The 24,683-nt window shown below is 47.4% G+C and overlaps 9 protein-coding genes across 9 annotated transcripts; 3 read left to right on the forward strand and 6 right to left on the reverse strand.

The window, feature by feature from the left end:
- Positions 1-436: 436 nt before the first annotated feature.
- On the forward strand, positions 437-2,724 carry F9C07_2244268 (fungal-specific transcription factor domain-containing protein; the record flags this gene model as incomplete). The annotated part of the gene is made up of 5 exons (XM_041291995.2): positions 437-1,022; positions 1,087-1,395; positions 1,449-1,726; positions 1,781-1,908; positions 1,962-2,724. The coding sequence occupies exons 1-5, from the start codon at positions 527-529 to the stop codon at positions 2,722-2,724; spliced, it is 1,974 nt and encodes a 657-aa protein (XP_041146290.2). The 5' UTR covers positions 437-526.
- A 1,765-nt stretch (positions 2,725-4,489) lies between these two features.
- Positions 4,490-5,813, reverse strand: F9C07_2283542 (putative D-amino acid oxidase; the record flags this gene model as incomplete). The annotated part of the gene is made up of 4 exons (XM_041292008.1): positions 4,490-5,203; positions 5,262-5,517; positions 5,575-5,712; positions 5,785-5,813. The coding sequence occupies 4 exons, from the start codon at positions 5,811-5,813 to the stop codon at positions 4,490-4,492; spliced, it is 1,137 nt and encodes a 378-aa protein (XP_041146291.1).
- Positions 5,814-7,571: 1,758 nt separating this feature from the next.
- Positions 7,572-8,891, reverse strand: F9C07_2256833 (aspartate aminotransferase/Glutamic oxaloacetic transaminase; the record flags this gene model as incomplete). Its single annotated transcript, XM_041285902.1, has 2 exons — positions 7,572-8,657; positions 8,730-8,891. 2 exons carry the CDS (start codon positions 8,889-8,891, stop codon positions 7,572-7,574), a joined length of 1,248 nt encoding a protein of 415 aa, XP_041146292.1.
- Positions 8,892-9,093: 202 nt separating this feature from the next.
- On the forward strand, positions 9,094-10,623 carry F9C07_1539912 (Alpha/Beta hydrolase protein). Its single transcript, XM_041285895.2, has one exon. It carries the CDS (start codon positions 9,464-9,466, stop codon positions 10,295-10,297), a length of 834 nt encoding a protein of 277 aa, XP_041146293.1. The 5' UTR covers positions 9,094-9,463; the 3' UTR covers positions 10,298-10,623.
- Positions 10,624-10,870: 247 nt separating this feature from the next.
- On the reverse strand, positions 10,871-11,349 carry F9C07_2157584 (uncharacterized protein). The gene has a single exon (XM_071509273.1). It carries the CDS (start codon positions 11,165-11,167, stop codon positions 10,922-10,924), a length of 246 nt encoding a protein of 81 aa, XP_071366467.1. The 5' UTR covers positions 11,168-11,349; the 3' UTR covers positions 10,871-10,921.
- Positions 11,350-12,916: 1,567 nt separating this feature from the next.
- F9C07_2157586 (phosphate transporter) lies at positions 12,917-15,147 on the reverse strand. The gene is made up of 6 exons (XM_041292023.2): positions 14,888-15,147; positions 14,390-14,817; positions 13,649-14,339; positions 13,518-13,601; positions 13,311-13,465; positions 12,917-13,256 (listed from the first exon to the last, which is right to left on the reverse strand). Exons 1-6 carry the CDS (start codon positions 15,061-15,063, stop codon positions 13,054-13,056), a joined length of 1,737 nt encoding a protein of 578 aa, XP_041146294.1. The 5' UTR covers positions 15,064-15,147; the 3' UTR covers positions 12,917-13,053.
- A 953-nt stretch (positions 15,148-16,100) lies between these two features.
- F9C07_1539955 (uncharacterized protein) lies at positions 16,101-16,709 on the reverse strand. The gene is made up of 2 exons (XM_071508198.1): positions 16,491-16,709; positions 16,101-16,409 (listed from the first exon to the last, which is right to left on the reverse strand). Exons 1-2 carry the CDS (start codon positions 16,564-16,566, stop codon positions 16,186-16,188), a joined length of 300 nt encoding a protein of 99 aa, XP_071366468.1. The 5' UTR covers positions 16,567-16,709; the 3' UTR covers positions 16,101-16,185.
- Positions 16,710-17,410: 701 nt separating this feature from the next.
- Positions 17,411-18,613, forward strand: F9C07_1539974 (uncharacterized protein). Its single transcript, XM_041285907.2, has one exon. It carries the CDS (start codon positions 17,774-17,776, stop codon positions 18,401-18,403), a length of 630 nt encoding a protein of 209 aa, XP_041146295.2. The 5' UTR covers positions 17,411-17,773; the 3' UTR covers positions 18,404-18,613.
- Positions 18,614-18,938: 325 nt separating this feature from the next.
- On the reverse strand, positions 18,939-23,367 carry F9C07_2157594 (actin interacting protein 3-domain-containing protein). The gene is made up of 2 exons (XM_041285912.2): positions 22,808-23,367; positions 18,939-22,701 (listed from the first exon to the last, which is right to left on the reverse strand). The coding sequence occupies exons 1-2, from the start codon at positions 22,967-22,969 to the stop codon at positions 19,771-19,773; spliced, it is 3,093 nt and encodes a 1,030-aa protein (XP_041146296.2). The 5' UTR covers positions 22,970-23,367; the 3' UTR covers positions 18,939-19,770.
- Between the last annotated feature and the right edge of the window lie 1,316 nt (positions 23,368-24,683).

A 24,683-nucleotide genomic window follows, 5' to 3' on the forward strand; every position in this document is an offset into this window, starting at 1 on the left:
ACCCACCTGCCTATCTGGGTAAAATAGCCAGCAGCGTTGAAGTGGGTTTAGCCTCATCTCTCGCCCGGTAATACGCCGATGCTTGTTCGCCGAGACATTATCCGGCACTGCTTTGGGACGAGCTATCAGCCTCACTTCCAATGAGAGCATCTGTAAAATATTAATCGATGTACCTGCAGCGCTAGCCGAGGAAGCGAGGTTTCCCCATTTATCCAGCGTTAATGCATATCCCCCCATGCCAGTGTCAGATGATAACGGCTTGACAATGCCTAGCAAACTAAAAGGAATCGCAATTTGAAGCTTTTCCATGGCCCCGCTATGGAGGGGAGGCAGAGCTTGCTGTCTGGATGACAGGGTATTTTGAGTTATACGGCGTAGAAATTATCATAAGACTAGCGATGTAGGGTATATACGTCGACCCCGGTTGTTAAGTAAGAATACTTAATCGGCAAAAACCGCTTCTGCCTTCCATTTTCTTACCACTTTCCAGCACTCAGTAAATCTTCCGGACAGGAAATTCCCTGGCATGGCTATCCAAGTGGGCAAGAGAACCAACTCCTTGGCCTTTGCCCGTGCCGATTGCCATACGTGCACCTCAAGGGGCCAAAAGTGTGATCGCCAACGACCACACTGCACTACCTGCATCAGTCACGGTCGTAAATGTGGTGGTTTTGCAACACCCCTCTCTTGGGATCATAGACGCACGCGCAAAAGGGCTCTAGCCAGCCATGATGATTCGGGGGAGGATGCAGCCGTTACAACTCCCAAGATAGGAAATGGTCAGATAGGCAAAGACCCTCCGAGGCATTTTAGGTTTGTACAGGGTGGGAAAAGAGATCGGAAACGTCGGAAAGTGGTTCAGCCACGAACTACCGCGCATGCGGAGATCGAGGCAAAGGCAGTCAATCCCCCGCAGCCGGTAGATGTTGTCCATAACGAAGTTTCTCCACATGGCGATGATGAATCCTCAATTGATCTGGCGGCTCTTGCTCAGTCGGAGCATTTGTTTGACCCCCCTGAGGGTATGATTGGCTATGTTCCAATGTCCATATCACTACAACCCTTCATGGTGCTAACTAGGTCTAGCTTTCCATCACCGTAATACTATTGATATACCCACTCCACAAGACTACTTTGCGTCTTTACTACAATCTAGCTCTTCGGCCTTTCCATTTGAGACTCCAAGTATGATGGAGCGTACATCAAGGGAGGGACTCTCCGGCTTAGGGCTAGAGGACGCATTCCAGGATGGGCTGTCCTTCATCTCCTCGGATATGGGCCCTGTGGAAGGATTAGTATCAACATTACGCGCACCCACTTTGGAGGCTGTAAGTGGAGCTGGACCGGGCCCAAGCCAACCGCTAGGAGATCAGCATGAGGCACTGTTGCAAATGTGTATGATGTGGGCCCTCCGAAAGCTATGAACGTTGAGTGCTAACATGTTTCAGATGATACGGAATTCCGTGTCCTCCCAACTACATCCGATACAGCGCTGAACCCCTTCCGCTGTCGTGAGCCATTGCCCCAAGGTTCAAGGCTCCTGTTTCATTCTATCCTGGCACTGTGTTGTCGGCATCTCAGCCAGATTACTGGAACACCATCTTCGGAAGAGCGAGAGCATCGTAATCAAGCGTTTAAGCTCCTCGAGAATGCACTCCAAAGTGACCAGCTTGCAAGGAGAGGGTTGACCTTGCTGGATCCGCTTTTGGTTCTCTTCACACTTGATGTACAAGTCTCTGTCATTATCGGCGTTTAAAAAAGCTGACCTATGTGTTCTCAGTGTACCCTCTCTGCCTCCGGCCGATGGTCCACCTACCTAACTCGAGCACATTCCCTCCTCGAAGCATGTGGAGGCCCGCCAGCCCTTGATAATGCGCTGATTCGATCTCAAGTAGCTATGATCCTGTGGTAAGCCCGCACCACGCATACAGCTAACCTACTATACCTAACAGAACAACCAGGTGGGACGCAACCCTAGCCCTCGTCTCCCGCCAAGGAACAGTATTCTCTCAGTCCTACCTCGACCACCTTATACACTCAGAGAAGAAAGACAAGTGGTCATTCTACGATCTCACCGGCTGTCCAAGCGACCTAGTCGTCATCATCTTCAAGCTAGCAGAGCTAGCCCACCAGAGCACAATAGCCTCCAGCATGGAATGGCTCACCTTCAACCTAAACCCCATTGTCCAAATTGAAGAGCAACTTCGATCCTGGATGCACCCTTCCTTCGCAGCACCGTCCTATAACCAGACCAACCCTAGTGTTGATGATGGTACTCGCACTCACCCACTCGACGAAGACACGCTTCACGCGCACCAAGACCGCCATCATTGTGCCGAGGCATGGCGACATGCTCTCCTGCTCTATATTGATAGATTATTCAGATGGGATCGAAGTCAGATTCGACCGTTGTCTATTCCTTGTCTTGCCAGATTGACTCTCAACCATGTCAAGTGTTGTAGGCGGACTTCTCAGACGCAGAAGCAGTTATTGTTACCTGTCTTTTTGGCTGGTAGCGAGACGGGGGATGAGGAGATGCGGGATATGGCTAGGGGATATTGTCGGTGGTGGAGTGAACGCAGTAGATATAATATGTTCCATTCTGTGCCAGTGTTACTGGAGGATATCTGGAACGGAGATACATGGTGGGGAGATGTGGTCGATGAGAAGACTAAAGGGGCGTCGTCGGCGGAGGGGTCTAATGTGCAGTTTCTTTTTGGGTAGGCTCTATAAGAACAAGCCTTGCTCTTCTGTTAAGAGACTTTCAACTGGGAAGAAGAACGATATTCTCACTAGGTGATGAAGCCCGAAACCTGCCTCCAGAGTACATGCTTAATTGCTCAAGTGAATCGGTCTTCGATCCTGTGTAATCGACCCTTCATATGTCTTTGACATGTCTCATGAATCATTGAAGTGCATTACTAGCATTCAAAGCATCCCAATCAATTTCTGGTCCTTTAAATTATGTCTCCTTTCAATCCAAAGGACTAAAACGAGTCCAAAAACGCCCGTGATGACCACCGCATTACTATCAACTTAGTCACATTCCCAAAGGCGAGAAAGAAATCAGAGAAAAACTCATTAGTTCATGCTCCCCAAAGTTGTAGGCACCGTATTCGGGAAACAAAAGAAGATCCCACTGATGATCAACCAAATAACAGAGAAGATATTCACCGCATACCCGATAACAGGCCCTAAGTCGAAATGTCGGCGGGGCAGTCTATTGCGTCCGCAAGTAGCCAAGATTCCTTGTGGAACAGTATAAGTTATATTGAGCACCAGGATTGCCGTGTTAATGATCGAGTTGAACGCAGCGGTTGATGCAATGTAGAGGAGACCATAAAGTAGACAGAAACCGGTAGCTAGTGGAGTAGTACGAATAGGGATTTGGTGGACTGGGTCGATGTGGCTCCAGTAGGAAGAGAAGGGAAGGCCAGTCTTGTAATCAGGACGTTGTTAGCTTGCTTCGTGGTTACTCGGTTCCTTGATTAAGGTACTTACATCACGGGAGAATACCCATGCGATTCGACTGCACTGCTTCGAGGTTGGTAATCACAGTAGCCATGACCACAATCCAGGGTACAGCTGTCAAGACACCTTCGATACCTGTGAGCGTGGAGTGATGGAAGGACTGCCAATCAGAAGTAGGTTCAGTATCTGCAAGACAGACGAGGAAGGGCTAACGAAGCCGGCGAATGCGGGGGTATTAATGTTGAGCGACTCCATACTATTCTGCCGTAGATTGACTTTATCAGCTCACTTGCTGGATAGAGAGATGATATACACCCTCGATAGGAGCGACTGGGCACCATATTGGGCAACTATCATAGGACTATGTGGATCTGATAAACCTTCCATCCGGTTGAAAAAAGCAGAAGTATGATAATACCTACTGTAATACTGCCCTTGGCTGGAGCAACTGCATTTGATTCGAGGAAATGCAGGTGCAGGATAAGGGTATTTGTAGCATAATGACGTGACGTGGGTAGTCCTTCAAAGCCCTGAGCGAGAAGTTCAAACATTACATATGATTAAAGGAACGTTACTGGTTCTTGCGTCAGCGCAGCTCGGTAGGGATGCTGGTCGTAATATATACTAGTGTTCCAAGAAGCTCTGATTGACTATGGCTATGTGGCCTGATATATCAAACTTTGTTTTACATGTTGGTCTTATGATTCTATCTGGACCTTAATGAGGATTTCGTCATACCACGTATTCTAGGCACAGCTAAGCATTGGCCATACTCTTCTCAGGTAGTAAGCATTGAATGTATCCTCTTGAACGTTTGTTCATGATCCGGTCGCCATAATAACATTAGCCTACGAGGGGGACAGGGCATGCCAATTGAATTCAGACCAGATAGCAATATACGTAACGTATAGACTCAGAATTAATAGTTCGACTCAGAATACAAGACCAAAGCAGTACACATAATCCAATCTTCATACGTACCCAAACCAATCAAGAATACTAAACGCCATAGATAAGGTCACAGCTTTGCCCTGGTCGCCAAAGCCTCCTCTGCGAGGTTCACAGCAGCCTGAGCGCATCCATAAGATGATTGATATCCGGCACCTCCAGCACCATAGTTGTGCACCACCCAAGTGTCTCCTATACGTTCCTTCTCGATTCTTGTCCCATTCGCCCGCACGGGTCTCAGACCCACACTGTGTCGAATAATATCGAGGTGCTCGATTTCCTTCCCATCCGTAAGTTGAGGACACATCTTCACTGCGCGCTTCATAATGCGCACGGCAAGATTGGGGTCCGCCTGTGAATCCCAATTTCCCAACTGATATGAGCCACCCAGGATCGTACCGCCGCCAGCAGCTCGGGTCATAACATAGCATGCTTCACCATCGCCATCGTCAGTTCCAGAGACATCTAGCATCTTACCGGCTTCATTCCGGACTATCACAATTTGTCCACGGGCAGGTACAACGGTTTTATCTTCGACTCCGCCCAACTTGGAAGCCATAAGGCCTGCACAGTTTATCACGAGGTCGACCTTCTGGTCGGGGTGGACCGATGGAGAGGTTGCGTCCAGAATATGGTTGAAAACAGCTCGTTTGAATACAACTCCATTTTTGAGGCACTGGGAAACGAGCCAGGGAAGGTATACCGCGGTATTGATGCAGACTGATGTGAAGACTGTCACAGAGTCAAAGCCAGGGCCATGTCTACTCTTGGGAAGAGTGCAAAACTAATCGCTTTATCGTGAGATAGACAGCTTCCAATCCGTACGTGAAAGTATTACTGACATTAGGAACAACGTCCTTGAACCACGGGCTCGGTGACAAAAGCTCTCCAAACCATTTTGCGGTTGTCGTACCAACGTCTTTCGAGCGGCTGTGTATTTCACATTCTTCATCATTGTTAATGCTGAGTCGCAAACGAATCCTTTCCCATTTACCTTGGAAGTGTATTCCGGCATCAGGGTGATTGCGTGCTAAATCCTCCAGCGCCGCCCATGTGTCCTTATCCCAATCTGCTGCCTTGGTGCCTCGGGTCGACATACTAAGCATGACTATAATGAGATATGCGCAAGGCCTTTCTTGTTTCAACTCTACTCACGGCATATAATTCGCGCCAGCCCACGGTGAAGCATATTCAATGTCGTAGTCTCCGGGCATATGTTTAGCTGCAACAACTACCTTGTACCTTGGAAGCCTCGAGAGGAGAAGAGCCGTCGTGAGACCCGCAACCCCGGCACTGAGATCAAGTATAAGAGTCAGAAATCGCCGTGGCAGCCAGTACGCATCATACTGTTGGAAGGACCCTTACCCAATAACTACCACATTCTTCTGTTCCATTGCGCTGTTCCTTTGATAAGTGATATCAATTAAAATAGCTTGCTTATTGAGGCTTTCGTAAATCAATATATAGTTGTGGCCTTCCAATAAGAACTAACAATTCAGTTTTCTCAAGTCCTTGTCCGATAGGGATAAACGGAGACGAGTATACTAGTATCCAACCCACTCTCCAAACAGATTTCTTTCTCCAAAGGCTTTGCCAAGCGGGAAAGAGTTCCATGTCTATTACCAGGCTTGGAAATAATACATAATCGTTCAATCATCGGAAGCAAACTTAGTTTCCTCTTGGGGAAACTTACCGGTTCTGGTCAAAGCGCCACGACTATGATTTCCATAACCTTTATCCTTATTAATGAGAAACCCTACATGCCTTTCTCACATAGATTGTACCCCATATACTTAAAGACGGTACTCTATCTAGGGATCTGGGGAATATTGAAGTCACTCTTTCTTTCTACTTCGTCTAGACTGCCACAAAAACCATCAATCTCACAATGATCTCCATGTAAAAGGTCTTCACCCGCTATGCCGCACATCAAGCTGTCCTCGAGGCAAGCAACAACCCTTTCGCTTGTTCCCCGGTTCTACTACTTCTCGTATTGATCATTGCCAACTACTATGATGGTGATGAATGGATAGAATGAAACAATCATATGTTGGGAGAATCTCAAACGCTGAAATAAGGATATGGCAATATAGATATGTATAGACTAAATAGTGAATAGGTTTATACCGCGCTTGAAAATAACTTAAATCTCTATATATTTATTAAGTGTTTCCCTGGACTGCCTCTATCAAGGACAATGTTCTTATTTATATCTTTCCAGATTCTACCTTGTTATATATCATCTTCTCCACTTCCTCCATACATCCCAATGCCTGGAAATTTATAGATATAATAATTAGCAAGCTATTGTCTTCTATAACCTAATCAATACGTACCTCTATATGGAAGAATCTGAGACGTAATAATAGTTCAAACCCCGTTCTCCCGATCTGTAAACAAGAATAAATTTGCTAGTTTTTTCCAAGAAGCAGATCCCGCTGCTCTATCTGTTGGGCTCTTTCGATAGCTGGATGAGAAGGACAACCCCTATCCCTTAGTTAGGTCATTATCACAGGGAGCCAAAGGGCAAGGATTCACAAGAAGCGGCTTTTCTGATGATGTGTATTTATTAAAATACTGAGGTATGTCTGGAATTTAATCGGTAAACATCTCTATATTCAATATGTTAACTTGCTAAGGGATGTGGCTAGGTAGACTAGGGTCTTTCTTGTCTTTGACTATTTCTGGCCTCAGGAGCTAGACTCCTATTTTTGGATCTGTGCTGTTGTTATGGAGTGTTGCAATTATCTCTGTGATAGTATATGTTAGTTGTATGGGTGTATATGTGTACTATACCAGGAGGAAACTTGGTAGACGATATACTGCAATACTTAATAGGTTTCCTGAAACACCCTGCTCCTTCTATGCAGAACCTCTGCTTTCCTATTCCAGATTTGTACGGAAGAAGAGGATACCGATAAAGGTGATTAGTGACACTCAGTGTATCTTTTAATCTAGTAATAGAGAATACTCGGACCAGACCCACTGACAAGCCCTGTTCAAACTTTATTTGAATAGAATTAAAGAGAAATACAAAACCCAAATCAGGAGCTATACGACCATAACTTCCAGTTTAGTGAAAGAAATCATATATAGCATATCGTCTCATTGCATAGCAGTCTAACACGAGTCTTTCATAACGACATATATCATCAGACCTCCTTCACTACCTTGGAGATGCACCTCGCGACATAGTCAACATTCCCCTCATTCAGCCCGCAGAGACTAGCCCGTCCAGAGGGCATTAGATAGATATGATACTCCTCCTTCAGCTTATTAACATGCTCCTTACTCAACCCTGTATAACTAAACATCCCAATCTGGGACTCAATGTGAGACCAATCTCCAGGGGTGGCAAGGTCTTCCAGCCTCGTCCGCAGTTGCTTCCGCATGCCCATTATGCGCGAGCTCATGGTGTTCAAATCCTGCTGCCATTGCTCTCTGAGCCTTGGATCCGTGAGGACAGTTTGAACAATCTGAGCACCAAATCGAGGCGGATTAGAATATTCTGCTCGCGCAATCAGTGACAGTTGAGATTTGGCTCCTTGTATGGAAACGTCCGATGGGGCGACTAAATGCAATGCGCCCACCCGTTCACCGTAAAGTCCAAAGTTCTTGGAGAAAGACTGTGCAACGCATAGTCCGGGAATCCTTTGATCAGGGTCTGGGCTCGATAGAAGATGCTCGGTGAAATACCGCACTGACCATGCGTCGTCTTCTACATTTCCAGTTGCGAAGCCTTGGTAGGCACTGTCAAACAAGACGAACAGCTTCTTCTTCAAAGCTAAGTCTGCTAGCTGCTTCCATTGGTCCCGAGTTAGGTCCAGACCTGTGGGATTATGGGCACATGCTTGAAGGATGACCACGTCGTTCGGCTGTGCGTCTATGTCCAGTGTCGAAAGCATATCGGCGAACTTAATGGACCGCGTCTTTGGATCGTAGTATGGGTACTCTCTCTGAGCCACTTCAGGGGCTGCCACAGCCCAGACCGTTTTGTGGTTTACCCAGGTAGGGTCCGGGATAAAGACATGCTGGGGTTTCAAGTGCTTGGCAAGAAATGAAGCACCCAGATGATTTGCTCCGGTACCAGACACAGCTTGGATGCTTGCGACGTTCCAGCTTTCAGCTAGCTCGGTTCCAAATACGAGGGACCTGGCAATATTCAAAAATACAGGGGACCCTGCAATATCAAGATACTCATGATGCGATCTTGGGTCGGCTGCAATGCGCTCTTTCGCCTAGCCTTGTGTTAGCAACCGTCGGACATGCGGGATAATGGCACGCTGTCACGTCCGTCACATCTTACTTACTTGTTTCACGCTGGGAAGGATCCAAGGTAGGCCCTTTTCATCCCGATAGGCTCCAGCAATTAAGGAGACTTTCTTTGGGTCTTGGTCGGCATCGAAATCGGCTAGCAAGCCAAAGGCAACATCCGTAGGAAGGACGGGCACGTCGAGGTATTGGGCAGACATTTTTCTGGATGCAGCGTTTACAAAGTTCCGAGTAAGAGATAACTGCTGTCTATGTAGAAGCTGGCTGTGGTTGCGAAGTATTTGTTTGACTGACCGGCTGATTGAACCCATCCGTAGGTTGTTTGTATACAGCTTAACTTTTTAAGGCTTTTCCCAAAGAATGCTAGAGTTTCTTTCGAGCTGAAATGAAGTTTTTAGAAGACCAATGTTACCCCGCAACGTATAATCCTGCATTGTCCTAACCATGCCCAGTCTCTATATACCTTTAACATACTTCCTGACCGATCGGGTAGATGAAATTATGCCGAACCGATTAGGGCTAGTGGAGAGCTTACTGCTGCGGGATTCCGTCAGCATCCTCACCGGCAACAGAGCAGATGTCGGCCAAGTTCCGACACGCCGACGGCATGCTTGCTGGAGGCAAATTGACTCATATTTTTCACGGGCAATCAACTCATATAAATATGTATAGATAGAACCCAGAAACATATCGACTCTTCCGCTGTAGGCCCTGATTGAAGGCACACCCTGTACAGCATTGCGGAGACTTAATCACATTAATATTCCGCAGGATGAAAAACGTCGCCACCTTCTCGCTAGACAACGCCCCTTCCTACGAGAAGGTAAAACTACAAGTCGACGGCGTCAGTCTCGAACTCTCTACAATCTACAAGAAAGGCACCCGTCCACCATTCGTCTTCCTCCACGGCTTCGGCTCCTCAAAGGAAGAATTCAACGACTTCGCCTATCTCCCCCATCTCAGCGAATATGGACTTATTCTATACGACGCCCCCGGCTGTGGCGACACGACCTGCTCCGACCTCAGCAAAGTGAACATCCCATTCCTGGTCAAAACAGCCAAAGCCCTTCTCGAGCACTACGGCGTCACCACATTCCACCTCTCAGGCCACTCAATGGGCGGACTAACCGCCCTCTTACTCGCATCTGAGATCCCAGACCGCGTCCTCAGCTTCATTAATATCAAGGGCAATCTCGCCCCCGAGGACTGCTTTCTCAGTCGTCAGGTCTTCCTCTTCCCCGCTGATGATGCGGAGGTATTTTTCCGTGAATTTACCGAGAGGGCGAGGCGGGCCCCCGCCTTCTCTAATGCCATCTATGCGTCTAATTTAAGACGCAAGGTTAGTCCCCATGTTACTTATGGGATTTTGTCTACCATGGTTGAGCTTACGGATAATAATGACTTGCTTGCGTTGTTTTTGGGATTCCCCTTTCCCTGCATGTTTATGTATGGTGTGCAGAACGCCTCTTTGTCGTACTTGCCGAAGTTGAAGGAGGGCAACGTTGAGTTGGCCGAGATTCCGTATAGTGGGCATTTTCCTATGTATTCCAATCCACCAGAGATGTTTAGGCGTGTTAAGGAGTTCTTAGAGAGGACGGGTGCTTAGAGGATCGATGTGTCTTTTTATTTTGTCTTTTTTTATTAGACTTTTGCTTGGCTTTTGTTCTGAATTGTTGCGCGTATAGAATAGAGATTTTAGAATAGGTCTCGACGTATGACCGAGGCCCAGGAGATTACATGGAGTTGACTAAATACATGGATATCGAGATTTTATATTGTTTTACATTGTCCTCGGAACACGCTGTATGATACTTACAGCTTTATTTTAATCGCATCTAAACGCAGTATCTTTTATACTGCTCCCTGATGAAAGCCAGGTCATCCGAACTGTCAGAGCCAAACACCCTCGTGAGGAGTTCATCAGCATCCAACCACCGACCTTGTGTCGTGAACATGAATATTAAGTCTTTCATGCCAGCGATGATTTCAGGATGCCCTTCGCCAAACAATTTCCTTTCCATCTCAACGACATGGGCAAGCAACCTTTGTCCCTCTGTTTGTTGGCCTTGAGAAAATAATATGAGCGCCAAGTTATACATTGTTCTTATCATTTTTGGATGCTCTGCCCCGAGTACCCTTTTCTGCGTTTCCATGACATTCACCGTCATCTCCAGAGCATCGGTCAGTCGTTCCTGATGGTAGAATATTGAGGCCAGACTGTTCATGCTGGTTAATGTATTTGGGTGTTCCTGCCAAAAACCTTCTTTTGCATTTCCAGGGCATCTGCAGTCATCACTTCGGCCTCTGCGTAACGACCCTCCTTGGTAAATATGGACCCTAGAGCAACCATTGTCTCGAGTGTTTGTGGATCTTCGGGGCCATATACCCTCCTCTTAGTCTCCAACACATACGCAAGACATTCCTCGGCATCTGCCAGTCGACGCTGTTGTGATAGACTCGCGGCAAAGTGTTCCATACTCAGTATAACTAGCGGATAGACCACACCAGCCAACCTCTCCTGCCATTCATGGGGAGGAATTAGCAGCTCCTCGGCCCTTTTCCAACTGCCTCGATCGAAAAGTACCGATGCCAGATGAGCCCTAGTGCTTAAGCTATGTGAGATAGATATCTCTTTTTAGTAAATTCCGGGTATATTTCATCCGGAAGATCACAATGAGTCTCTACAAACTGCCTCGAGTTAGATGAGCTCACGAGATACAGCTCTGCAGTTGAATAGCTAGAGTAATATATTGTAAGCTAACCCCGGTTGCCGCTGTCCCCTTTAGTGATTCAGATGCCCTCATTGCCGAGCGACTTATCGATGCCCTTCGTGTCAGGTCATCAAGGGTAGAGATATCCTGCCGGCAGAAGATCCAAACTGCATCTTATCTGGCAAGAAAAGAGGATATTTATAAAGCCAATACCACAGTGCCTATTAAATTACGACATCTAGAGACTTTTCCTGTCTTCTGAATCTCCCATAATACCGTGCCTATTGTCGCCCTCGGACGTGTGATAAGTGAAACCATCACGCATGTGTATCAGACTCATAGCGGGCGGTAGCATTAGGGTTTCTATAATCACACTCTTTCCTAATCCAACATCGGTCAGACCTGTGACTCGCGAAAGAACATCAGCTCATCCCAGAGGATACTAAGTGGCCCAAATGGTCGAGGTTTATTGCATTGTTTCGCAGCGTCGATGATGGTGATGTGGCAAAAAGGTATTTGTATACCCAGCTTCGCCTCACGCGACTGAACTAGGTCCTGGACATCCTCGGCCGCAGAAGTGGTGAGAATTGCCGGTTCTACCCCGAACCTCACTGGTCTACGGTGCCCTACATGCGACGCGCCTTAGTGCCACTGTTTTTCTTGTTCGCTGGCATATCCCTTATACTAGCCTCAATGCAACTCATGCTCGCGGTTCCCAGGGGCAGCCTCCTCAGCCTCGGAGGGGCTAGCACGGGGGCACTAGAAAAAATGCAAGTCATATTCTAAGGCTTGCTCTAGTAACAATATTCTTTTCTAGCGTGTCGCTGATATTATTGATTCTTGTTCCCTTGATTGTTGTCGTCTGTCAGTTATTTTGGACGACCAGGCGCCAGTCAGAGAAGCTATGAATTGATAGACCCCCAGGAGGAGTGACAGCGTAAAGGTGATATACGTTAATAGCCCGCTTCTGTTACTGAGTGGCGTCGAGACTCTCCCTTGACAGAAGATCCCGCCAGATCAATGGGTTCATCACTACTATAGGTAAGTTTCTTAAGTGATCAAAGCTCAAGCAGCTAATAACAGAAACTATCCGCAGCGATGGATCTACATGGATCTAATGCGCTAAGCTCCACATACTAGTATAGATCCGTCGAAGCGAGGAGGAATCCATGATTGAGGATCATGGCCCCGGCGGGTCTTTCTTATGATGATGATGAGGAGGAGGAGGAGGAGAAGGAGGATGAGGAATAAGCCGACCTGGAATAGGATATGGATCATGGTATATGATCAGAGGATTGGAACCCTGTTATAGAATAGCTATTTTGAGACGTTATTTTCCAGTTACCTTAGGTCATATGAATGCCTAGGCCATGGTGTCTATGTCCCTATCTTCGTTCTTTTATCAACGAACCAAAAAAAGGAATACCTTTTATTATTGTACACTGTTCAGGGTACCGAGCTTTCTAGGTCAGTTTCAACCCACCCAACCCACTCTAATAGTGTTCATTTTCAGCATCCATTCCATAGGTCCTCATATTCTAGACGTAATTAACAGTGTATTATTATATAGCTATATTGTTCGGGTGCTCTAGGTGCGTGAACAGCGGCAATGTTTCAACCCCAACGACTCACTTATGTGTAAATGTAATACTTAGACGCCCATTCCCCACCGAGGGGCATTAATGATAATGCCCATAAGACATCCAGAGATAATACCAGTTATGGGCAGAGTAATAACCCAGCCGAAGTAGATCCACAGAATCATGCGCCAATTGATGGTACGCCAGGTTCCACTACAGAGACCAACACCAACGGTTGCACCCGAGATACATTGCGTTGTGGAGACCGGAAGCTCTGCAGATTATTAGTCGTCGGATATCTTCACTTCATAGAATACGATGGACTTACTGAGCCTGGTCGCCGTGATGATAGTAATAGCAGAGCCAAGTTCCATAGAAAAACCACGGGAAGGGGAGTGAAGCGTGATCCTATTACCGAGATTTCGCATGATATTGTAGCCGTAGGTCCAGATACCAATGGCGATAGCAGCACCTCCAAAGGCCCTATAGGGATAAGTATTTAGTTGGTCACGGTAGCATGGTGTATAGTACTTACAAAATCCAGTAAGGGACAGGACTCTTGGAGTTGAGCTTTCCAGATTGCCAAATGTCATAAATCGTGGCATATGGACCAATAGCACTATACTAGTTAGCACAGTTGATAGTCAGCCAAGTTAGGAAACATACTTGGACACATCATTGGCACCATGGGTAAAAGAAGCAGTGGATGCTGTCAGCACCTGCAGGAAGGAGTACATGTACTCAGTTCTGTTATCATAATGTTTGGCGTGGGCATGGGTCATTTCGATGTCGCCGGTAAGGATATTCTTCTTCTTTTGCAAGCCGACTACATCTTGCTCGATTCCACGAAAGAAGAATCGCTTGAACTGCCAGAAGAGCATAGCTGGGTGAAAGAACCCCTTTCCTTCCGGTCGAGGGCCAATTATTGAAAATTCTGGCTTTGGCGCCACTGAAGGTGCATCGCTAGGTGTCCCGGACTTCAAAGCCTCGGATGAAGTGTTCTGGCTCTCTTTGACTAGCTCGCCTTCGTTCTCTAGGTCAGAAGGTCGGTTTTCTTGAGTCGCAGCTCGCTCCGCCTGGAGCTGCTCCATAGTCTTATGGCCACTGTAGAAATCTTGTACGATTGAGTACCCTTCCGGAGGAGGAGGAACTTCCCCACGACGTAGAACAAGAGGGCCAAGGAAGAGGTGATACCATTGAAGTTGCCAATCCTCCTTCAGCAACCTTCGGTACAGCCAGGGCAGGAAGAAAATGGTGACAATCAAGGCGACGGCGGCGCCAACCCCAATAATCACACCAACAGTCTCTGCGTCATTGAGGCTAATCCGGCTCGACCCACCCTTCCACACAATAAGCACTATTATACTGGTAAGCGAATGTTCATGCAGTTCCGGGTGCGCGACTCACTGGTGAGGAGAGCAGACGTAATGCCAAAGTAGATAGGAATGGCAATGAAAGCATTCCGGACTGAATTGCTCCGCAGCATCACTCCATACTTGGTGATGAGGAAGACGATGGCACCAAAGGCACCCGACATAAAGGGGGCAATGACCCATGCCAGGAACACCTGAACAACACCAGAGTTGATATTACCTCCCCACCACGAAACACCATTCGCCCCAACCGACGCAATACCCATTCCAATAACACCACCCATGATGGAGTGCGTGGTCGAAACAGGCATTCCAAATTTCGTCGCTATGGTAAGGTAGATGGAGGAGCCCATGACCGCACATAACATCCCCAGCATAAGCATAGAGGGATCCTCCTTAAAGAGATCGACGTCGACAACCTTCGTCCGGATAGTTTCTGCAACACGGGCGCCCACTCCAATACTAGGTCTCGGGGTTAGCATATAGAATCCTCCATATAGCTGGCTAGAAAGGATAGTGGAGTGGTCCGTACCTCCCACAGAATTCCATGATGGAGGCAAGAATCATGGCCTGCCAATACTTCAGAGATCGCGATGAGACGGAGGTCGCCCAAGAGTTGGCAACATCATTGGCGCCAATATTCCAAGCATCTAGGAAGGCAAAAATGGTGCCGAGAGCAAAGATGTAGTCGAACTGGTGAAGGGCCATCCTGACAGAGGCTTGAAGCCACGAAGCAACTGGTCTTGAGTCAAGCTACAGATATTCCAGCACCGTAGTCCGTTTTTCCCCACAAGCAGAGGGGTGTGCAAGGCTCTTTTATATACCATTGGCGATTTCTTACGGGCGAGAAGTAGGATAAGAAACCTAGGCCAAACCCTAATACGATTGCCCAGCGTTTCCATACTCTTTGACAGCATCCGCCCACCCTCCATGTAACATTAGGCGAGGTCAGTCCATTCATTCGCGAATTGGCCTCAACGTGAGAGAACCAGATCCAAGGCTAGGGATAATTTCCTATTAATTTCGGACGCTGAAAGTCAACTGATGGGTTTTGGATGCTCCGATACTCTTGGCAGCACATCGTTCAACTGCCAAGCAGTCCGCTCATGAATAGCCTTGGCACCACTTGCTCCGAAAGCTTGTATGGCCAATTAAAGCTCTATAGAGAGGAACGTGGGCTCGGATCGAACTCATGAATAGCGCCAACAGTCCAGTTCCAGATCCTTGGCATCCGCCACGGTATATGGCAGTGACATGACTTGAGTTCCGCTCGAGGTAACCTTGATCACTGCTGCAACTTATCACTCCCTGTCCGAGGAAAGGATCATGAGGGGTGGTACCCTATCCAGACCCGGGTTTTTCCCAGATATCGCTTTTAGCGTGGCAACCACAGATTATTGTTAGGTATTCCAAGACTCGCTTTGGCCAGTCTCCTTGCAGCAGTCGAGCATGCTTCGTGCCTCTAAGATATTTCCTTTCTTGGCAGTTTGTCTCCTGCTCATATTATTACCACATAGAAGATGCAGTTGCAGCTGCCTGGCACATGAATCAACTAAAATACGAGGGTGAAGACATAACCAAAGAGAAACTAGCTGGGCTAAGTATAGTACCATTGCTAGAAGCAGAGAAATCCCCGACGAACCGGCGCATCACTAACATCATCGACCAATTTCGAACTTTGACGACCCTCTACTTTACCCCTCGCTCAGTTTATCATTTCGATGCTCACTTAGCTCAGTCTGTAAGTACTGGATATACTCCACTGCGGTCTCGAGGAGCTCCACCTAATGTGACAGCGCAAGCCATTAGCTCGTGTCAACCAACAGTATTTTAAACCCATATTGCGAGAAAACCTCGCAAAGCTCGCTCCCGATGGTGTGTTACCTTAGTGCACAGTCCCCTTTTTCGCCCACGGTTCATGCCACTTGTACTAAGCACATGGGCCATCTGATCGAAGGCAATCTTTAACCGATCCCGTTGGTTTTTCTGTGAGACGGCATGCTTTCGGCGCTTGAAATCGGAGTGGCTATTGGGGATTTTGATCAAGACGCCTCCTAAAGACGAAGAGTTCTCTATTAGTTACGCCAAGATGATTACCCTGGCTTGGAAAAACCCGGGTAAGCATGGGGACTAACCATCTTTCGGACGAAGTTCAATATATTTCTGTTGCGGTGCCGCATTGGGCGCACGTGAAGAGGCGGACTGAGGCATAACTGTCTTAGGGTTACCGTCAGATAGATTGGTGGTTGACTGTATAGCATTGCTCTCTTGCTTGCGGGGCCATGCATGGGCTATATATGCTCAGACTAGGTGTTGACAGTTCATCCCTTATTTGCGTTGCGGCTTATCCTTAAGCTACCAAGACTTTACGGTCTATCTCAACGGAGAGCAAGGTCCTCCCTAACTCTGTTGGGCCGTTGATCCTGTTTCAGTCAGTGTCTGATGACTTTAATAGTAATTGTAACTTTCCTGAGCCGAATAGAACAGCTGCATTCCTAATGTGTCAGCCATGCTCCACTTGCGTCTCTGGCTCGAGGTTTCTGTCTAGACGACCAGGATGTCTAAGCTCCATTCCTGTTCACTATTCCTACATATCTTGGCTTTCGGGAAGGAAACTTGGGACAAACTGCGTACTCATACCTCCAAAACACCTATAGTGTATGATTTACTGAAGCGTATACTTGTCTCCTTTTCTCTTGTTGGCTTCGCATATCAAGAGTTGTGTCACTCTCACTCAGAAGAGTGTTATGTTAGTCTTTGAGTTATCTTCCAGTCTTGTATGGTTTCTAATAGAGCATAATAATTAGATATATTTTGGGGTTCTTATGCAGCATATCCATAGGTGGTCCTACATGGACTACATCAAACCCTTGGTTATCTCCAAACAAAGCATCCATGCACTTTGTAAAGCAGAATAAACTTATAGTCTAACAGTTAGTGTATTAGCATCACTAGTCTTCGCTATATACGAGTTACTACAATACACTAATCAAGACAGAAGGCATGGAGTGATGATCTTCAGGTAGCATTGACATTGACCCACAGCGGGGTCTCTGCCGATGTCAAGATGCAAACCCTAACTCTACCTGGCGAAGATCCTACTTTTTGTATCTATAGGGGATATGGTTATGGTCCCATGTCGCTCAACAATTCTGAGTTAGACGCTAATATGCCATATAGATGAGGTTCACCTACTGAGGCCCTAAGGCTATATAGCACGTAGACATGTTATCATTATGAAGTGATATCATATATCAAGGCATCATTAAGTATGATGGCCATGACTATGTTCAACTCTCGTCACCCACTCATCGTTGCCTTTTCTAACTAAATCCACGTACCACCTGCCTCAACCTCTTCATCTAGCTACCGCAACAATACAATAACCCATATCTTTCGTCTTTCATTCTTTCATCCAATGTCCATACCTCCTCCATTCAATATGAACTTCACGGACGGTTGGTACCCACCCTACCCTAGCCTACCCCCACCGGAGCAACTCGGATACCCAACCATCCTCCCACCACTGCAACCCGAAGACCCAATCTTCCTATCAACACTTCAGAACTGGACGTCACAATCAAGGATCCAGTCCCCACCATCAAAATCCCCAAACCAACCAAGCACAGACCCAGGCTCGGGCACTGTTACCCCAGCACCCAAGACTCACCCCACAGAGCCAACCAACTACGCAGACCTCCTACGGCTATACCTGACTATCAAAAAGGATGTCTCATTCAAGGTCACCCACCCCAAGCAAGAAAAACCCACAGCTCCGTGGGTCCTCCGCGCGCTGACGATGCTTGACCACGCCGAGTGCGTGGCTGAAGCTCATTTGGATCTTATATCGTCGTCGGATGGGGAGATTCAGGCTTCACAGGATCAGCATAGTAAGATGAGGGATTCTGCTCCCTTTGTGTTGGTGGTTGGTTCGGTGAAGAATATGATGAAAGTTAATCGGCATGATGAGGAAGGCGTGAGGATCTTGCAGGAGAGAGTGAAAGCCCTGGAGAAATTCACTATGGACATGGACGCCTTGTCGCAGTGAGATATTGGAAGCTTTGGAACTGTGGCTTTGCTTTTGGCTTTTCTGTGATGTGTCCGTTGGCTGTTCCTTCGGTGCTTGCTTATTGTATGAGCTATGATAGAGGGATTATTCAAGGAATAAGATGGGAATTTTCTTCGCGCTGTCTAGTTCCTAAAAGAAAATATAACTTAAAAAATATCTTATTAATATAATTTATTTTAAATATCTATAATTTTATTCTCGTGGCGTAGGAACTTTTATTCTGCGGAGAGTAGCTAAATATATAGAAACTACAGGGCCTATAACACCCGCAGTATTCTTCTTAGTTCCTTTACGGGCCTCATAGTTGTTTTGAATTATTCCCTCGTCGTCACAAAAAGGCCATACTCACCTCTCTGTAAAGAAGGAAAATCTAAAAATATATATACATATATATATATTTTGAGGTATACGGGCTCGAGGAAGTTGCTGATTATTGGATATCTAGTTTGATCGAGAGAATCATGGATTCAACTGTTTTGCCATTGCCATGCTATATATTACTAAGTTATTACTTGTAATATTTGATTGCGAACAACTTATGTTTTTCTTTTCTTTTCTTTTCTTGTCTGGTTATATCTCTGTTCACAATAGTTTCAGGACGTAGTACTATCAACAACTCTATATATAAAGCGAACTAACCCTTTCTATATACAATGTGTATAACAGTTGCCAGGGGTCTTTATCACCTATAACAGATATCATACCGGACGAACGTATGAAGAACAACAACAGGATAATAGTGAAAGCGCTCATGAACACCGAGACCTGAATTTTCAATTCATAGGTGTAGCGGAAACAAAATGATAACCTGTGCAGACGTGTTGTAACCTACTACAGCACCAAAACCAAAGTATGGAACATTGATCCTACTAATCAAGCCTCGCATTGAAATATATCAACTAAACATGGGTCACATCGAAGTCAAACGCAGGTCCAGATACAAAAACAAGGGATATATGCTTCGACGCCCCCAATGTATCATCACAATGGTCATAAACAAGCCACAATAGTGGCAGGGTATCCTCAGCAACTCGAATAAGTAACGGCTATAGTACACCACGCAGAGTAGTGACTTCCGGACCCGGCGCACGAGCAAAAGCAAATGCTTTGCGAGGCGGGTCCAGGCCGGATAACGTTGAAAGATGAAAAGAACAGGGGAAATAAAAAGGAAAAGGAAAGAAAGAGAAAGAAAAGGAAAACAAAGGAAAGAGGTAAGTTCACGAAAGTATCCACGGTTCAAAGGAAATCGACATAGCGAGGGACAAACAACGAATGCATAGTAATATGAACAATAAAAGGCCAAAAAAGACAATGTGTTCGCGTGGAATCGCGAACTGTACTTGGATTCATGAAGCCTCAGGCTGAGTCGGTTTGTCTTCATCATTCTTTGCCGGCTCGCTCTCCTCCTTTTTACTCTCAGTTCTCTCTGCTTCTTCGGAGATAGGTTCCTTCCCCTTCGGGGACGATGGTTCCTGTTCTTCTCCAGTATCTGGTGCTCCATCCTCACCCTTTGCTTCAGCATCATCTGTTGGGTTAGACTCTGCTTGAGGAGCTTGGTCTGCTTGTGCAGCAGCTGCTTCCGCCTCTGCTTTCTCCATCTCTGCTGCTCGAGCTTGCTGTCTCTCCCACACCTCCCTACGGATGCGATCATCTTTGGCCCGACGAAGCCTTTCGGTCTCTTCCACACCACCACTCTTTTTCAGCTTACCCTCTTCCACAAATGCTCCGAGTTCCTTCTGGAAGAGGCCAATCCGGCGATTCTCTAGTTCTTTCTGGCGTGCTTTCTCTGCTCGTTCAATCGCCTCAAGGCGTGATTCGTGGTTCGGTTGCAGCGCACGTACTTCGCCTAAGACGCTGTCCTTCGCCTTCATGGGGTCCACTGCGGGGTCGATGACCACATTACGAGATGTGTTTCGTAGAGTGACCCCGTTACTGGGGTTGTTCTGCATTGTTTGTTCCTTGGTAGCCTGCTCAACAAGAGCGAATGTCTGGGCGGCCTTTTCTACATCATCCTGCAGGTCGGCCGCAAGGTCTTCTTGCATAGTGAGTTGGTCACGTTCCTCGCATACAAGTTGTAGCTCTTTCTCCCAAATCTTGGTCCAGATCGGTTTCTCCCGTTTGAGGAATTCCTGCATCTTCTTGATCTCCTTTGTTACAGCACTGATATCCTTGCCGACACTTTCCAGTTGGCGCGGCAGCGGCCGAACTCCTCGAGTCACCACATCTTTGCGCAGATCCTCCACCAGATCCTGAAGGTCATCAACACGGGCCACAAGGCGTTCCGATTCCTCACCAAGCTCCTTCTTTCCCGAATTAACGCGCGCGCGTCCTGCATCGCCTTCAAAAGAAGGCAAAGATACTTCAGTGGCAGCGGATTTCACACCGCTGGCCTTGGTGCGGATTGCGTTCATCGAACTTGCGATATCCGACTGAAAGTTGGAGTAAGTTTGTCGCAGCACGGCAATATCGCGCCTCAGGCTCTGGAGTTCTGCAAGTTGGCTGTCGCTACCTGCAATTGAACCTTTAGAAGGTCCCCCAGACTTTGCACTAGAAACAGATACCGGAGGTGCCGCAGCAAGACGAGCCATTTCCTTGGCCGCCTCAATCTGGCGGTCGGACACTCGCTGCATCACGCTCTCTTGGCCATTCAAAGCATCCTTGACACCTTCAATCAACCGGCGGACACCACCAAATTCATCGTCAAAATGCTTCTTCACCTCGTCAAGGATGTCAACATTTAACACGAGAACGGATCGATCCTTCACGTCGTTCAAATCCTCTAGCTCGTGGCGGACACCCGAGACGGGATCCTGGATATAGATCTCTGGCAAGTCGGCCCCGTTATTGTGAGTGTTCCAGGCGAATTTTTCGATGAAAGCCAGTTGGAGCCTTCCAATCGTCAGGCCAGTGAAGCCTTCCGGCAGAACATATTTCTTGATCTTGCTTTTATACTGTAGGAACAGGGTGAGCTCCTTCCCGGGAGATGGCTGTTCGGCAGTAAAATGAGTGCTCTGGGGAGGGGTGGAAACAGAATGAGGCTGCCGACGTTCCGATTTAGGTGTTGTTGGAGAGGCAACAGCGTCGGATGTACTCTCCTTGACCGGCTGAAATGCCTCGGCAAGGGAGGGCTCCTCCTGAGGGCGAGGTAGATCAATCGTTTCTGTGTCGGGCGGTTTCTGAACTTTGTCTTGAGGGATAGGGTAGTCTTTTGCAGAGACATGCGCCGAAGCCTCACCCCGGGACTTAGTACGTTCTTCTTCAATGCTTGGAACATTCGGAGGTGCCTGCGCCGGTGCAGTTTTGGTAGTAGTGGTCTCCTGCAAGCGGTTCGTCGATCGCTGTCGGCCGTGGGCATAAGATCCTCGTAGACGAACAGCATTCAACGATTCACGAACATCGCGACCACGATTTGGCAGAGGAGAATGCTGGGTCGGTAGAACAGGGACACCGCTGGAAGACGTCCCCAGGTGTTTTTGTATCTGATACGCGGAGAACCTTCGTGAGGCGCGCCTCTCAAGCTCACCACTTCTCTGCAGCGCACCAATGGCATCATCTTGCTTCGGAGGCGGTGGAGGAGGGGTGGGATATTCAGACGGATTAACCGATGGTGCGGATGCCTTAGGAGTAGAATCGCTTTCGGGTTGGGAGGACTGAGACAGAATATTCTGTGCCTCTCGTCGTGATGCCTCTCGTTCTGAGAAGCTCCCCCCTCGCGTGTCACCCGGTGCTGGTGAGGTCCGAGACGCACCAGAGGGTTCTTCCAGAGAGCCATTACTTCCATAACGACGACCTGATCGTTTCGGTGATGACACAGTGGAAACCGTTTCTTCGTACGCCTGGTTCATAGCTGCCTGCCCACTCGCCACACTCCCAGCGCTTGCCTGCCGGCCGGGTAATGACCGACCTTCCTCTCGCTGCTGCCGCGAACGTAAGCGGGCCTGCTTCTTCTTGAGCCCGTGAAGAAGGTTGATGATGATGTCACGAATGCGCGGGAGATAGCGGTCGAGGCTCTGCGGAGAAGCATCCTGGCTAAGGGTGTCTTCAAGAATTGTCCGGAGAAGGTCTGGCACTGGGCCCAAGTCCGAGGTGTCGACCCCGATCGCATTAAATGCGCGACAGGCAAGGTTGAACTCATAACCTAGCCGCACGTAGACGTCGGATACCTCGTTCTCTGAAGCTTGTTTCCGGGACCACTGGGTCAGTGTTTCTAGCAGTTGCTTCGTGGCTACCAAGAGATGCGTGACGCTTTTTTCAATTTGTGAGATCTGCTTATCGGGCTGCGGCGAGTAGATAGACATGTATTAGCCGGGATAATTGTGGGTACAACGTGGGTGACAGCCAGGGTGAGAGTTTGCGGTGTGAACTATTGAATGCACAACTTACCACCGAGCTTCTTGATTGTGGTCGCCCGGAGCTAGATGAACTGCGTGGCGCGGAGGACTGTGAAGTCATGGCGGATTCAATACTGCTTCCGGAGCCCGAAGAAAAATGCTGGGCTGACGGACTGCGCTGGGTGCGAGACGAAACGCTAGAGGCAGACTGCATATGTGAACGTGTATGCGCGCGTGCGTATATGTGGCAAGTCGGAAGGTTTTCCTTTTTATTGAGGGTAAATTGGATGGCGGGTAAACGGGAGAGGGACACAGCAGATGCAGGGAGTAAGGAACCGGTGTCGTAGTAGGGAAGGGGCCAAGCTGACTGACTGTCTCGGAAAGTGTGAGTGTGTGGTGTAAGGGAGACAGACGAAACAGAACCAAAAAGACAAGTGGGGAGCAACAAAAGAAGGGCAAAAATTGGGCGAAAGTGAATGTAAGAGGAGGAAAAGGCCCCTCGCTGAGAAACACACCCACACACACGTATCCCAGCCTCTTTTTGGTGTTGATTGGGGATTCGACGATTTAATGAATTGATTGATCGGCTGTCTTCTGGTTTAGTCTCTTTGGGCTGCAGTTGGTCCAAGTCAGTTGGTTGGTCCCATGCCTAAGGCACCCCTTGTCAGCTGTTCCACCACCACCAGCCTCCCGCTTTCCCTTGTTCGGTAGTTTCGCCCTCGCAGCTGAGCCAGTGATCTCGAGGTATAAAAAGACGTACCTCGGTAGGACATTCATTAACAAGTAATGGCTGGATTACCATTCTGACTGAAAATTCGATGTCAATATGTAAAGACAACACTCTGTCTTCCCATAATTATTTTATGTATTACTATACCTGCTGTTCTTCCTGGTTGATGGACCCTATCGTTGTCCTACTCTGGAGGACTGGTGCCAAGAATTGGACCCACTCTGGCCGATTGCTATTTTTGTGAAGATCCGAGACAACCTATCCCGGAGGGAATGTAGAGTATACTACTCTGTCAAGCACTGGGAATGTTTTGTTTTTATGGAGACATACATGGTGGAAGAGATAACTATCTATATTTTAACAAGTCATGGTCCTATGAAACGAATATTAAACTTTTCATTGTATCCAAAGTATTGTCATGGTTAGTCAATAGACTGGGATCGTTCCTATCGTAGCGCGGATAAGCGGAGATAATAAACCCACATCAATCGCCAGCGTCAACCTTATGGATCTTAATGAGATTGTTATGAGGCTGCCGAATTTTGTAAGGTAAGGTTGGTCATGTCTTTACTCGTATTGCAAAACAATGGCCAACTGACCAATGCAGCAGAAGGAAAGGTCATGTGCAGTCTGACTCGGAATATAACTACTGTGTAGTAGTACCAACAGAATTCTAAAGCATAAGCATACGCAAGGTCATGCATTAATCATACAAGTTCTTCAAACCTTTTGTATACAGTGCTACAAGTGGTGTAGTTACTCCACCTTAAAGTATCGTGCGATGTAATCAGCCTTGGCTGCCGGAAACTAAACAGATAATGAATTGGTGCCTTTGTTTCTTGGCCATCGACCATCAGAGCATTGTACCCAGGTGTGTTACAGCTCTGGCTACAGTATCCTGCAATGCAAGGTTGTTGCAGATCTGTATGTGTCAGGTAACAATGTATTCAAACCTACTTCAGCATAGCGGATGGGCTGAGTTTGTGAATCCTTGCTAAATAAGCGGATCGCACAAGAAAAAGAAGGGTATAAAGGAGAATAAATCATATACAGAGCTCCCAGTGAAGTACAAGGGTTTATTCGAGACAGTAACATGACATTATCGGTAGACATCATTGGTACCATGGAGGATTAATTCATGGTGCTATCAGAGTGGGCCGGAAGAAGTGGATTCTGACAGGCCCGGCAGGAGTACTCC

This window comes from Aspergillus flavus, chromosome 4, assembly GCF_009017415.1.
Source record: "Aspergillus flavus chromosome 4, complete sequence".
Classification (NCBI taxonomy): domain Eukaryota; kingdom Fungi; phylum Ascomycota; class Eurotiomycetes; order Eurotiales; family Aspergillaceae; genus Aspergillus; species Aspergillus flavus.